The 13,286-nt window shown below is 48.4% G+C and overlaps 6 protein-coding genes across 6 annotated transcripts; 3 read left to right on the top strand and 3 right to left on the bottom strand.

The window, feature by feature from the left end:
• Window positions 1-2,090: 2,090 nt before the first annotated feature.
• Window positions 2,091-2,448, bottom strand: BO79DRAFT_186193 (uncharacterized protein; the record flags this gene model as incomplete). The annotated part of the gene is made up of 1 exon (XM_025680454.1): window positions 2,091-2,448. One exon carries the CDS (start codon window positions 2,446-2,448, stop codon window positions 2,155-2,157), a length of 294 nt encoding a protein of 97 aa, XP_025544434.1. The 3' UTR covers window positions 2,091-2,154.
• Window positions 2,449-3,842: 1,394 nt separating this feature from the next.
• BO79DRAFT_224067 (uncharacterized protein) lies at window positions 3,843-4,158 on the bottom strand (the record flags this gene model as incomplete). Its single annotated transcript, XM_025683644.1, has 2 exons — window positions 3,843-3,960; window positions 4,004-4,158. The coding sequence occupies 2 exons, from the start codon at window positions 4,156-4,158 to the stop codon at window positions 3,843-3,845; spliced, it is 273 nt and encodes a 90-aa protein (XP_025544435.1).
• A 2,201-nt stretch (window positions 4,159-6,359) lies between these two features.
• Window positions 6,360-7,589, top strand: BO79DRAFT_206546 (putative DUF814 domain protein). The gene is made up of 4 exons (XM_025681996.1): window positions 6,360-6,531; window positions 6,591-6,631; window positions 6,777-6,903; window positions 6,967-7,589. The coding sequence occupies exons 1-4, from the start codon at window positions 6,459-6,461 to the stop codon at window positions 7,365-7,367; spliced, it is 642 nt and encodes a 213-aa protein (XP_025544436.1). The 5' UTR covers window positions 6,360-6,458; the 3' UTR covers window positions 7,368-7,589.
• A 269-nt stretch (window positions 7,590-7,858) lies between these two features.
• BO79DRAFT_234590 (putative Golgi matrix protein) lies at window positions 7,859-9,983 on the top strand. The gene is made up of 7 exons (XM_025684383.1): window positions 7,859-7,900; window positions 7,983-8,104; window positions 8,174-8,596; window positions 8,654-9,089; window positions 9,143-9,422; window positions 9,486-9,592; window positions 9,659-9,983. The coding sequence occupies exons 1-7, from the start codon at window positions 7,891-7,893 to the stop codon at window positions 9,877-9,879; spliced, it is 1,599 nt and encodes a 532-aa protein (XP_025544437.1). The 5' UTR covers window positions 7,859-7,890; the 3' UTR covers window positions 9,880-9,983.
• Window positions 9,984-10,142: 159 nt separating this feature from the next.
• BO79DRAFT_206549 (guanylate kinase) lies at window positions 10,143-11,240 on the top strand. The gene is made up of 4 exons (XM_025681997.1): window positions 10,143-10,261; window positions 10,326-10,436; window positions 10,514-10,716; window positions 10,813-11,240. The coding sequence occupies exons 1-4, from the start codon at window positions 10,246-10,248 to the stop codon at window positions 11,083-11,085; spliced, it is 603 nt and encodes a 200-aa protein (XP_025544438.1). The 5' UTR covers window positions 10,143-10,245; the 3' UTR covers window positions 11,086-11,240.
• On the bottom strand, window positions 11,181-13,210 carry aspD (septin aspD). Its single transcript, XM_025679199.1, has 6 exons — window positions 12,795-13,210; window positions 12,592-12,720; window positions 12,451-12,532; window positions 12,263-12,400; window positions 11,980-12,193; window positions 11,181-11,921 (listed from the first exon to the last, which is right to left on the bottom strand). The coding sequence occupies exons 1-6, from the start codon at window positions 12,931-12,933 to the stop codon at window positions 11,583-11,585; spliced, it is 1,041 nt and encodes a 346-aa protein (XP_025544439.1). The 5' UTR covers window positions 12,934-13,210; the 3' UTR covers window positions 11,181-11,582.
• Window positions 13,211-13,286: the final 76 nt, after the last annotated feature.

Here is a 13,286-nt window from a genome sequence, read left to right on the forward strand (position 1 = left end):
TTTGCTTGTATTACCATTCATTTAGCCGCTGAGGATGCAACCACCCAACATGTGTTACCCAGGTACTACACCCAGCTAGTTGCTGTAGTTGGTAGCCGCTCGGGACCTATTAGGACCAGCGAGTAGTAGCTCTTATTCAATCAAGGAGGGCAAGAGGCACTTCCGGTACTACGCAATACTAAGTAGGTTGCTAGTAGGTACAATCTACTAAAGTACAGACTAATTTATACTGTTAGCCAGTTACTCGTAAGTAACCGGATCGCGGAAATCCACTGGTGCCCATTCACCCAATAACAAGGCCTGCGGAACCATGTCCGCGCGGGAGCCCGATTTGGATGCAACCCGGACAGCGGGAGTTCCTCGATTCGTTTGGATTTTATTTATATTTTTGGTTTAATTTTATTTCTTTCGTTCAATTTACGGCCAATTTCTCCAATTCTTTTCCCAGTTGGCCGCTTTCCCCCCCTCTCCCCGCCCCCACTTACCGGGGGTGGTATAGTGTATAACTGTAGTGTGGTACTTGACCGGGGGGAAGAGGGGGCGGGCGCCAAGGGAAACCCAAAACCCGCCCCAGAGGAGGTCATGGGCTGAATTTGAGTGAGGGAAAAGGGAGAAACTTGAAAGAGCTTGGAGGGACCGTCATCATTACCAGTTAAGTAGTTTAGAAGCAATTGATTGTTGCATAGAATTCTCCGGGTTCATCAACTTTCCATCTTCGATTCTACTTCTAGTCATGCTTATATTTCGTTACCAGGTCTCGCTATGTAATGTTCACCCATACTTCTTACTAAGTTTAGAACATTTAGTTAGTACAAAGTATGTTCTACATGACTACCTTACTACTACTGTACCTAACTAATTTGTACATAAGTTTCCTTTAGCAAACCATTGGCGCTCAGGTGCAGTAGTGAGGGCTTTTCGTGCTTATGGCCTCGTGCAGAACTACAGCGGATCTAAGGTGTAGCTGCATGGCTATCGTACGCGGGAGCCTCTTAGTGTCATGTTAACAAAGGTACGTAAAGTAATCTAACTGCCCTCCGGAAGAGTCCGTTTCCCAACGACAAATCTCTTTTTCCGCTTTCCGAGTCAAGACTTGGTGGTGGTAAAAGTGCGGACGTGCCTTGTTTTTATTTCTATTCCTTTCCCCCTCACCCAAACTCCTTTCCTCATCCTCCTTCCCCCCCAGGAGTAAGCTTTTAAATGTACACCCAGAAGTAGCCTGGGAATGGCTACTCCGCTTCAGAAGATGCCCTCTGTGTATGGCTGGTCCCTGGCGCAGCTCACTGTGTTAGAATTTAGAACAGCACCACTTGCTGGTGGTTATGTACGTGAGAAAACACGTCAGCCGAGGGACCTAGAAGTCCCCGTAAGGGTAAGTGCGGGGCACGGACAGGAGAGGGTCCAGGTCAGTGATGATCCCTCCCTGAGTTGTGATGATGAAACAATTTATTTTGAAAATGATCCCATAGCTTGTTCAATAAGCAGCAGATCGAAGAGCGGAAGAGGGAAAAAAAAAGGAAAGAAAGAAAGACATGATCAAAATCGGAGCAAGAAAATAGTGACAATTAGAAGAAGAGGGAAAGATAAAACAAAAGATAGATTTATTCCATAGAAAACCACACAGGAGATAGGCAAGAAATGAAATACGCAACACAAATGAGCAGAAATGCCAACGTTTGAAACTGGCAATTTTCGACAGTTCGGTCATCTTTGACGGATACAGTCGAGACGGCTATACCCGTGTACTCATCCGCTCGGGTATCGGACCAACCAGCTCGGACTTGGGGATCAGAATGCATGGTCAATCAATCGAACATCGACAGAATGACTGGACATTAAAACTGTGACTGGAATTTCCCTTGAATCACGGATTTCAGAGGGCTCAAGATGCATAGGTTGCGGCCATCGAGGTTCACTCCATCGCCCCCTGTCACGTCTCAGTTTCTTGTTTGTCTTAGGAGACGACGAGGTCGTTGACGGGGAATTGCTGAGCGCTTGCTTCTGAGCGCAAGATTATCTGCTTGATCCGACTGTCAAGCTCAATCATGGCTTGGCGCCCACAATTTCTTCTCTCTTTCTCTCTCTCCCTCGGAGCCTTGAGCCTGAAGGTGGTGTAGGCATAGGAACGGCTATTTGACGAGCGCACTACAGTCACTAAGTCTTGCTTCCGTTGGTGGCCTCGTCTGCGCGATAATGGTTCCAAAACTGCTCCACGGCTCTTTTACACGCAGGCTCCTTTTTATAGCGTAAGATGAAGTAGTTGAACAAGGAGAATTCTTTTTGGTTGAGCACGTATTCCGGCTCAGCCTTGATACGTTCCCATAGACCGTTGACGGAACCTTCGAGTATAGCCATCGTAGCAGCGTCAGGACCAGACTCGGACTCTCTGGCGCGGGCTAAGGCATTTTGCACTTCGGCAGAGGATGGAGGTCTCGCTGTTCCAGCCATCTGGGGTAATTGCACTTGGAGTTTCGAGGCAGATATTCGATCTCTTTGGTTGGTTTTTTTCGTTGAAGGAAGTGTAGAAAAACGAAGATAGAAGAATCCCGCGGGTATTGCAGAATGCTGGATTGCTCAGGGAGGACAAGCCAGTTTAATGAATGAAGAAGAAAGGGGTAGAAATAGAATGATCCCTGAGCTTCTCATCAAAATTTTTTCTGGCGGACTGTCTTTGGCAAGCTCCGACCTTCCCCATTTAACATCGTCTAGGTGGAGTAGGGGGTTTGCTGGGTAATCGTGGATCGAGTCTCTAACAAGGGAGAATAATACTAATGATTCAATCATAGTAAGAATAGCCAAATAGACTAATACATTTAGAGTAATTCTATGAACATGGAATATTATATTAATGTTGTTAAATGAATGGACGTGCTGGCGCCGGGGGAACATCCATGTTTGAATGTGTTTCCAGTTTTACCTTTAATACTACAGGGTTTCTTTCTCTTTTCTTTTTTTTTCTTTTTTCTTTTTTTCTTCCTTTTTCCCTTTTTTCCCTCCCAATAATTTATTTATTTATTTTTTTTTGAAAAAAAAACCCCCCCAAACTTTTTCTTTTTCCTTTTCCGTTTTCCCGTTTTTCTCTTTTCTTTTTTTTTTCCCCGTCAATATTTTTATTTTTAATCATCATCCTCATTTATTTGATTTTATTTTATTCTGCTATCTACTTCTTTTCCTTTCTTATTCTTTTCCTCCCCACCTTCTTTTATTCTTTTCGGGCCATTTTTTCCCATACTACTTACACGGTAAGTACTAACCACCAAAGCCTCTTAGTCTTCCATCCTTTACTATTATTGTCTTTTTCTGATGCGTCTCTCTTCCATCCTCTTCCATGCCCATTTTACCGCTTTTTACTCCTTCCCTTCAAATTATCAAACCATTGGATGGGCTCTTTATGGATTGCGTCTGTTATGCAGGAGTGCCACTTCTGAAAAGTGATTAGTACTGATCGACTTGTGTCCATTTCAGCCTATCGGATTTGGTTAGATTTGATAGATCTGATCTGTTCCGAGTCCTCGTGCCTTGTGAAAGAGCCGAGGAGAAAGGAAACGGAAAAAAAAAAAATAGAAAAAGAAAAATATCTTATCGCGCAAAGATATCCGTTGATGTACTTAGTTCCGGAAGTTGTCTGGAGCACGTCGAACCTCAGTGTATGTATTCAGATACCTCAGGAAGGCAAGAGAAGCAGCAGTGGTGGGGATTCTATTTCTCTCGGTCACCCTTTTTCCACCTGTCCCTTCTTCTCTCCTCGCGTTCACCCTCTTTAATTTCCCTCCCATTTGCTCTGATTTGTATGGCCATGTGGCAGGTGGGGTTTCGTACGGGCTCACCCGCTGTAGCAGCTTCTAGTATTGAGCCCTTGGCGTAACGGTTTTCCTCGCGATGGGAAAAGTGTCAGATTCGGGCTCCACGGTAGGGTAAAACTGGTAGGGTTGCGAACCTGGCCGAAACGAGCGGCTGCCGCTGGTTGGTTGTCACTAGTCGAGATTGGGAACTGGTTACGTACGGATCGGTGGTAGTCGTCCGGTAACTACGGGTAATCCGTCTAGGAACAGCCGGCGCTTGCACAAATCCAGTAACTGAGTGTATTTCTGTTCCGTGGATGGACTGGGTCTCGTTACGGAGTAAAATGGGGTTGAAAGTATCTGACTTTGGAGCCATCTTGTCTGAGGTCTACGTGGTTAGCAAGGGCGGAAAAGGAAGAAAAAAAAATTGACAAAAAACTTAAAAATTTCCCTAGCTCGGTTCTTCCGATTTCGTTTAGACGTTGTCCAGTGAGAAGAGATTTTTCGTGGTCATGTGTGACTGGCATTTCGGGAATATTGTTCAACTTCACCAATCAAAAGTAAGGTAGATCGAAATAAGGAAATAAAATATTCATGAACGTGTATAAGTTTTCCTGTTCTCTTCCTTTCTATCTTCCATTTTATTTTAACTTTCAATTCTATATATTTGATTTTATATTTTCTCAATTTCAATTTTCCTATCATGGGGGATGATTGATAATGGGTGTGGATGTGGACTTGAAAGTTTCGGACAGCTTCCACAAATCTCAAAAGAGTTCAAACTCTCCATCAAGTGTGCTCTGGGACATACGTACGACTCGCCCACAAGTCCGTACGGTCCGGTGCATGAGCTGGGTGGGTCCTGGGTGGTTCGCTCCAAGGCGAATCGGTCGGCGGCGGTATGGAGTTTTAGGCTAGGAGGTGAAATGACTCGCATCTCTGAGAGGTTCGCTGTTGGGAAAAGGGAAAAACGTCAGTGTTTCGCTTCAGATGTACACAATGTGTATTCGCAACGTATACACCAGCAAGATCCCTTGAATCGTACCACAGTCCTCCTGTTGGTTAGAAAATATGCATCAATTTTCCGTCAAGCACTACTTAATATTACTATGAGGTACTCCGTTGCAATTGCCCATGCAGACAGGATCCTGCGGCAGCAGCTCACCGTTTCGGCTAGTCACTTACAGTAAGTAGTCGTGCTAGTACTAGTAGTACCTACCCGGCCCGTTGTATCGCTAAGACAACACTCATATCCAATTAGTTAACATAGGGAAGGCTGAGTAACGGACCCTCGTTCTTCTAAGATTACAACTATCCATCCATTAGAGCTATGATCGACTTGATCTATCTTTAACCAACCCATCCATTTGGTTTTTTTCCCCCTCCTACTGCGGAAGCAAACCACCATGCCCTGGGTGTGTGCGTGCCTCTGCACTTGATGCCGTGAGCCACCGTTTGTCCCACCCTTTCTCCCTGCATTCTGGTTCCTTTTCGAATAGAAGCTATGCGCCAGGATCACCATACTGACACGTTGACACTGTATCTCCATCTCTGTCAGACCGATGTATGGCCGTTACAACCGGAAGCATGATGCTCCTTGTCTTTGCTGCATAAGCAAGCGCAGTATTCAATGTTATACACGGATATTAATGGTGTATTTCTCCCCTATCTGGGTCATCCGTCATTCGGACCAGCCTCTATATCTCATGCCTGCCACTTGTCAGACCTATCCCAGGTGTAGGCTCACGCCTGGAATTCTAAGCCTATGGGTTACCGCCAGCGTCCGATCAAACATTCTATGACAAGAGTGGACTTTCCTGCCCATTCTGTGTAAATTCATCCCGGTACCCGACTGTATGCACGGAGTGTCCATACCCACAGTAAATCTGTGGTGACAACAAGGGCATTGCGTCTCGACAACTCATTCCACAGGCTATGTTTGATTCTGATGGGCGACTGCTTCTAGGCTGGGTCAGCTAGCCAACCCCCTTGCCGCTGACGAACGGATGCGCCTTGATGAGCGCCGAGAATAGTTGACCAAGCCTGAGAATTACGCGCCAAAACCCAGGGATTATGAGGAGGGCCAGCGGTGCATCGGCCCCCATGTTCCCTGCTGTGGGCTCGTTGAAACACCCACTTAGTCTGTTGCAGCCTGTTGGAGTCCAGAGTGACACGCTAATCATAAGTGGGATACTCACCTACCAATCACTGCTGATGCAATATCTTTGGAGAGTGACAGGGCGACTTGGTCAGAGGTTCGTTGAGAGAGAGAGCTCCTGGAAGGGCACGATTCCTACGTATAGACCAACAACGTGTAAGCAGTAGGCAGGTAATTCTTTGAATCTGGACCACCAGAGTCCCTGTGCAATTACATTATGGAAATCGGGAATGATACCTCTAATGGAGCAGCGAAGTGACTGGCTGCTAAACTAGCTACTCTGCCCATCTATACATAGTTAGCTAGTACTGAAATAGTCAAAGCACGCTTAACTTTACTACGGATACAAACATGACTAATCCGCATCTAGTTCCCCGCGCTCTCTGGCAAAGAAATCTTTCCACACACATTCGTCGAATCGCTTGAGGATACTGAATCTTCCCTTGCCGGACTTGCATTGTTATCGCGTTGCTGCTAATCTTGTCGTGCTGGCCCCTGATTAGAAGTTATCGTACAAAATGGTATACTATTACACGTCAAAGGTCGTTGACCCCTCGGCTTTCATCTACGTTGGGAAAGATAAATTTGAGAGTACGACGACCATGTTCTAGTCTGGAACATGCGCATAGTCTGACGATTTTTGTGGGCAGATGAGGACCTTATAACACATGGGTTGGAGAAGGACGTCTGGTACCGTCACCCTTGCGCCGTCGCCGACTACCTTTCGCAAACAGCGTGCTGACGCTTGCATCTGGGTGTTTACCTTGTAGGGTGTGTTCACCACCCTGTTGTGCCAGAGATGCAAGAATCTAACCGGAGCATGATGCTACATCCAGTTCCACGTCGATAACCTGTCCAGTGCCCACGTATATCTCCGCCTCCGGGAAGGTGAAACATGGGACAACATCCCGCAGCAGCTGCTGGAAGATTGTGCACAGCTTACCAAAGCGAATTCGATCGAAGGTTAGCAATGACGACTGAGCAGCCGAAAAACACCTATGAGAGGGGAACTAAGTCGCAGAGCAGGCAACAAGAAGGACAATATAACCGTGATCTATACGCCATGGTCGAATCTTATGAAGGATGGATCTATGGCGACCGGCCAGGTCTCTTTCCACAATCCTAAGATGGTCCGCAAGGTCCTTGTCCGACAACGGGAAAACCCAATTGTCAACCGATTGAACAAGACGCGTATTGAAAAGTTCCCTGATCTCAAGGCGGAGAAGGATGAATATCTAAAGAAGAAGCAGAAAGAGGAACGTAAGGTAAGAGAGGAGCAACGATCGAGGGAAAAGCAGGAACGGAGAGAACGAGAACAGTTGAAGTGGCAGAAAGATCATGCCTATGATGACCTGATGAGCGAGGAGAACGTTCAGGCGAGCAACAATCAGGACCGAGATCCCGATTTCCTCGATGACTTTATGTGATAGCAAGAGGGTGAGTGCAGATCGGTCATTAGAGGAACAAGCCGGATACTCGGATTTCCATGGGCAGTTGCTTCAGAGCTATGAATCGCAACAACGTCGTGACATTTGGTCGAACGGCAATTGCGATCTGTGCGATCGATGGACATCCTGGGCATATCATCGGGCGTAGTGGTTGGGGTCAATATGCGGTGACCTCACTGAATGGAGGACCCTACAATAGACTGGAAAGATTCATGAATTCATATGCTAAAATATACGAAGAAGTCCACGCGAGAAGCTGCTCGATGTGGCATGATATACTTTGTAGTGGTCGAAGTCTTGCGGCCTATCCCGTAAGGCGCCGTGGAGGTGGTTCTGCGTACCTAAGCGAGAGCTGCGGACGGCGGAAGCAATCTCCCTGCGCTAGCGATGTTGACAGCTATGGCCCCTACCTCATAACGACACGCAAGCCCGTCCGGCGCAGTGACCATCGCAGCAGCCCTAGAACGAAACGCCTTCCTCCTAGGAAGTCGGAAGAAGAAAAATGCCCGAAGGTCCGTTTGTTGATCGCGCCTCCCTACGTTTCTCCTAATTTCCGGCGTTCCTTCGTGCTCACGATTGACCATTGTCAACCAGGCGCAAAACAGAAGAACAAGAAGAAGAACAAGGGGGCCGCTAAGCCCAAGGAATTAGATGAACGCCCAGAAAGTAGTTCTAATAAGGAATCACACGAGACGTCGGAGGCCATGCAACACACTGTAAGGACTCCCACATAAACATAGTCTCGAAGACCTGCGGGCACTAAATCTGGATCATGAGATGTGCAGGGTGATACAAACACGGAGAACGTCGAAATTACAGATGACGAAATTGCCGGAAATGAAAATGGGATTGAGTCAACTATCGGCTCGACAAAGGAGGCTACGGGGGACCCGGAGTCCTCCGTCGCTCACGATACGGCTGAAACCGAGGAGGACGCGAATAAGTCTGGCGGTCCTGATATTCAACAATCGAACGAACGGCTCGAGGCCCTTGTGAGAGATCGTGATACGTTGCGCGCAGAGGTGACCGATATGCGGAAATCGTTGGAGGAAATACAAACCAAACACCATGCAGACATGGAAGCTCTGCAAGAGAGACTAGATGACGCTGAGAGCAAGAAGGAGCATGCGGAAACGCAGTTCCAGAAACTCTTGGAAAGGGTGAATACGATCAAGTCCCAGCTTGGAGAGAGACTCCGGGAAGACGCAGTATGTTCTACCGCCTCAAGTCGAACCTCCGTTCACTCTTGACTAAACCTCGGATAGGAAGAAATTGCGCAAGCGAGATCGAGAATCGAAGAGCTGGAAGAGCAGAATTCGACCTTACAAGAGGAAACCCAACACAAGTCTACTGAATTAGAGCAACTATCGCAAGCAAACAGCGAGATGTCGAAAGAGCTTTCAACATTGCGGGACCGCACAAGTCTATCACAACAAAATTGGCTTAAGGAGAAAGAAGAATTGCTTGAACAGGAAAACTACCTACAATCCGAGTTTGAGCAGGCCAAGGAGGCCATGCATAACTGGGAAGTGCTGGCAATGGAGGAGCGGTCAGTCAGAGAAAGCTTGGGCGAGAAAGTCGTAGATCTAGAGGAACAGCTTGCTACCGTGAAGGATGCTTACGAGAAGACTGCTGCCGAACGTGATTCCCAATTGGCCACTGTGGATGGGCTGCAGCGTGCGCTACAGGAGATCCAGACAGGTGAGAGGATAATCGTGTGCAAATGACGACTGCAGATGCTTACAAGGCAATAGCACGTAAAAAGGAACTCCGTGAGCTTGTGGAAAGCTCCGATGCTCAGCTAGAAGAGTTGAAGCACGCGCTTCAAGGCGCAGAGGAGAAAGCCTCGAAGGCCGACAAGGCTCTCCAGGATGCCCAAACAGAGCTTGAGCGGGTACGGCCGTTTGAGAAAGAGGTCAAGGAAAAGAACCTCTTGATTGGGAAGCTCCGACATGAAGCAGTAACGCTGAACGACCACCTGACAAAGGCCCTGCGGTTCCTCAAGAAAGGCAAGCCAGAGGACAATGTTGACCGGTATGTCAGACTTTCGCCAAGAGTCCAAATCTTCCGAAGAACACTGCTTACAAGCTGCTATAGTCATATTGTTACGAACCACTTGTTGCATTTCCTTGCTCTCGACCGGTCAGATCCCAAAAAGTTCCAGATCCTGCAGCTTATTGCCGCCCTCCTAGGCTGGTCTGATGGTGAGCGAACCGCACCGGCGCCTGACATATTTCTACATATACAGTAATGCTGACAATACACAATAGAGCAACGTGAGCAGGCAGGTCTGGCGCGTCCAGGGGCGTCTAGCACGTCTAGCAAACTGAGGGTGCCGAGCACTCCCGTCCACCGCACGCCGAGCAGCCAGACTTTGGCAACGGAATTCCTGGATAATGGGAACTCCAACAAAGAGTCGCTAGCGGAGCTGTGGTCCAATTTCTTGGAGCAGGAGTCGCAGAGTGCCGAGCACTTACCACCAAAGCCGTGAAATAGAGACACTGTGGCTGCTGTCACTGCTGCTCAGAATTCGACCAATCCTAAGTAAAATCCGGGCAGATGCGGGTGTTTTCTTTAATAGGTTGTACGATAAGCAGGCTCTTATCAGAATATGTATTCACCATCACCTTGTCCTAACTTTATATATCTTTTCCTAAAACGGCTGGCGCTCCCCCCCACCGCCTCTGGTTCTGCCGTAACCGTGCCACCCAAAGTAACGGCAAAGCACCGACATCCCACCTCCGGCTTCCCATACATATACAATTAATTCATGCATTCTAGCCTGTTGAGGCCCCGTGTTCTTTCCTATTCGAAGATTATTCGTACGCCTTCAGCAGTCCGCTCCCCAGTGTTGACAATGGCTACCAGTGCTGGTGCGTCTTCTTGTGTCAGGAAAGGTTGACTCAATCAATATCCTGACCATGACTCCCAAATTAGTGCACAAGTTCCGTCCGGTGGTGGTGTCCGGTCCCTCAGGTACAGGAAAATCGACTCTGCTGAAGCGACTGTTCGCGGAGATTCCTGATCGCTTCGGTTTTTCCATCTCGCGTTCGTTCAACCTCCCCTGATTGTCACCCCGTCAGCACGAACGCACTGTAATCTGACCTGGTGTTTTGCGACAATAGATACCACTCGTGCTCCTAGACCGGGTGAGCAGGATGGCCGCGAATACTATTTTACGACAAAGGAGGACTTCTTAGATCTTGTGAGCAAGAACGGCTTCATCGAGCATGCGCAATTCGGCGGAAACTACTACGGCACTAGTGTGCAAGCGGTCAAGAACATTGCGGAGCAGGGCCGTATCTGTATCCTTGATATCGAGATGGAGGTAAGGATCTGTTCATTCTTGTTGCCGGCGAAAGTGATGCCGCGATGCATGGTATAAGCGTTTAGAGAAGATGCTGATAGCATACTACTGGAATAGGGAGTCAAGCAGGTGAAGCGTACCGATCTCAACGCCCGTTTCCTTTTCCTGGCGCCCCCATCGGTGGAGGAGCTGGAGAAGAGATTGCGCGGGAGAGGCACGGAGACTGAGGAGAGCCTGACCAAGCGTCTCGCACAAGCCAAGAACGAGCTCGAATATGCCAAGGAGCCGGGGGCTCACGACAAGGTCGTCGTTAATGACGATTTGGAGAAGGCATATACGGAGTTGAGAGATTGGATCGTTGATGGTGGAAACTTCGGTGCGTCGCAATAGTCGGTTACAGACAGTCTGATGCTGCAGTGGCCATTGCGCGTTTTGATTAGTATGAAGTTTTAGACCATGTGATTCCCATAGACTGTACTGTGCGAAGAACAGTAATGACTCATTGTTTCGAACCAGCTATATTCTCCTGGCGATGCGCAATTAAGGGAATTAAGTACAGGAAATGACGAGACGACGCTTAGCGCTTTCGTTGCTAGCTCTTTTCGACCTGGAATAACCAATTCATATGAAACAAAGCAAGACGAATACCCCTCATTCAATGGTGGAGAGGGTAGGATAAACACTAATACGATAAGGAAAAGCCTGAAGTTAAAGAGGATATCTGTAAGAACATGCCGATAAGAAGGTGGTGCAGTAAAATCAAAACATGGAAAGAAAAGCGACCCTCAAGACTGCATTTCTGGGCCTTTGATGGATCGCGGATACATGGCAATGGTTCGTTTCAAACTGTCGCTCCACGAGACCACCGCCATCGATTCTCATCCAAATTAATAACCGTTCATAGTCATGCGTTGCGAGTTGCGGCTGAGCTCTCTGTCCGCCGAAGGACTGATGGGACGGCTGCTACCGGGGTGGCTCCCAGCGGCACTGCTTTCCTTCAGTGCTAGCAGCTGCTTGGCACGGAAGGTCTCATAGTGGATCTGGCTGGTCGTCTCGATAAGGTCCTGCAAATGAGTGCGAGTGAGGAAGTTCCTCAGGTAGACGAATTCACAGTGGTTCTCATCCTCCACATTGATAACACCCCAGCGGTTTTGACGTCCGCGAACCTGCTGGCCATTGACGACGATGGTGCGTTCGCTACCCACAACAGCAAAAGGAATGATGTCCTGGACCGGCGTTAGAGGCAGAGATAAACCAAATGTTGTGCAACAACGATTCGCGTACCTTGATCTGGACGTTGACGGCACGCTCTTCATCATCAAGTTCGTCATTGTCGTAGGGGTACATCTTCAAGTTGTGGAAGGCAAATTCTTCCTTGATTCTCTCCTTGAATGCCTGACGCTCTTCGAGGGTAAGGGAGTCGGCCTTGGCGATGACAGGAACAACGTTGACAACGTCCGACAGCTTCTTGAGCACAACGATATCAATGGGCTTGAGACTGAATGAAAGTAGAGTCGGTTAGCCTCCCGGGAGAAATTCTCGGTGATGAATGCTCGATGAGACTTACGCATGGCCGGACGGCTGGATGAAGAACAGACAGCAGTGAATACGGGTATCCTGGATGTACCGGTCACGCTGAGCGGTAAGCTCCTTGCGGAGGTATGCGGAGTGCTGATCCTTGATGTATTTCACGATGGGATCCCAGCTAGTAGTACATTAGCTCGGTTACAGATGTTGCGGGTTAATATCTATTACCATCTGTCGTTGTTGACCTGGTCTCCGTATCCAGGAGTGTCAACGATGTTGAGACGCAGACGCACGCCGTTCTCCTCAATGACTAAGAACGAGGCGGTTAGCTCTGCCAGGAGTGAAAGGGCAATGGCGTAGGAATCATACTATGCGAAACGGTCTGGATTTCGGTGGTCGAGCGGACAGGTTCGTTGGGGGTCATGCGACCCTTGGAGTCGATAAGGTGCGAAGCAAAGATGGTGTTGATCAAAGTGGACTTGCCCAGACCCGTCTGGCCTATTTCGTCCATGTTAGCAGGGAGGGAAGGGGCTCTCTTTTCTCGGACATGGTAGGTGAAAGAGTCGACTCACCAACGCACATGACATTGAATTGGAATCCACGTTTCAACAGCTTGCGCTCGATCTGGGAGGTGATGCTGTCGAAACCGACGTGGCTGCGAGGGAAGACCGTCGCGGGATTGGTGGAAGACGAATTGGCTGCGGCTGCCATTTTGAAGAAGGACGCTTGAAGATGATAACGAGAGAGGGATTGAGAGCAAACGAAGGATGGTATATCTATCAGTCGATGGGGCGTCCCAAGGGGTGGGGAGATGGTTGGTTAGAGAGGGAAAGGTGAAAACGAAGACGAGGTAAACAAATGGGGAGATTGGAGAGGAATTGACAGCGAAAGAAGAAAAAAAAGAGGGGGGCAGCCCACCAAGTAGTAGTAAGGAAGTAGTAGATCGAGGAGAACAAGAGCAACGGCGATGCCCAAGCGTTTTCGAGCGAGGGAGGGAGTGGAAGCAGAACAACCGGGGGCCCCTTAAAGCTGCGTTGCTCTGGCCATCCAACCCAAAAGCGGTG

The sequence above is a fragment of the Aspergillus costaricaensis genome (genome assembly GCF_003184835.1).
Source record: "Aspergillus costaricaensis CBS 115574 unplaced genomic scaffold BO79scaffold_2, whole genome shotgun sequence".
Classification (NCBI taxonomy): Eukaryota; Fungi; Ascomycota; class Eurotiomycetes; order Eurotiales; family Aspergillaceae; genus Aspergillus; species Aspergillus costaricensis.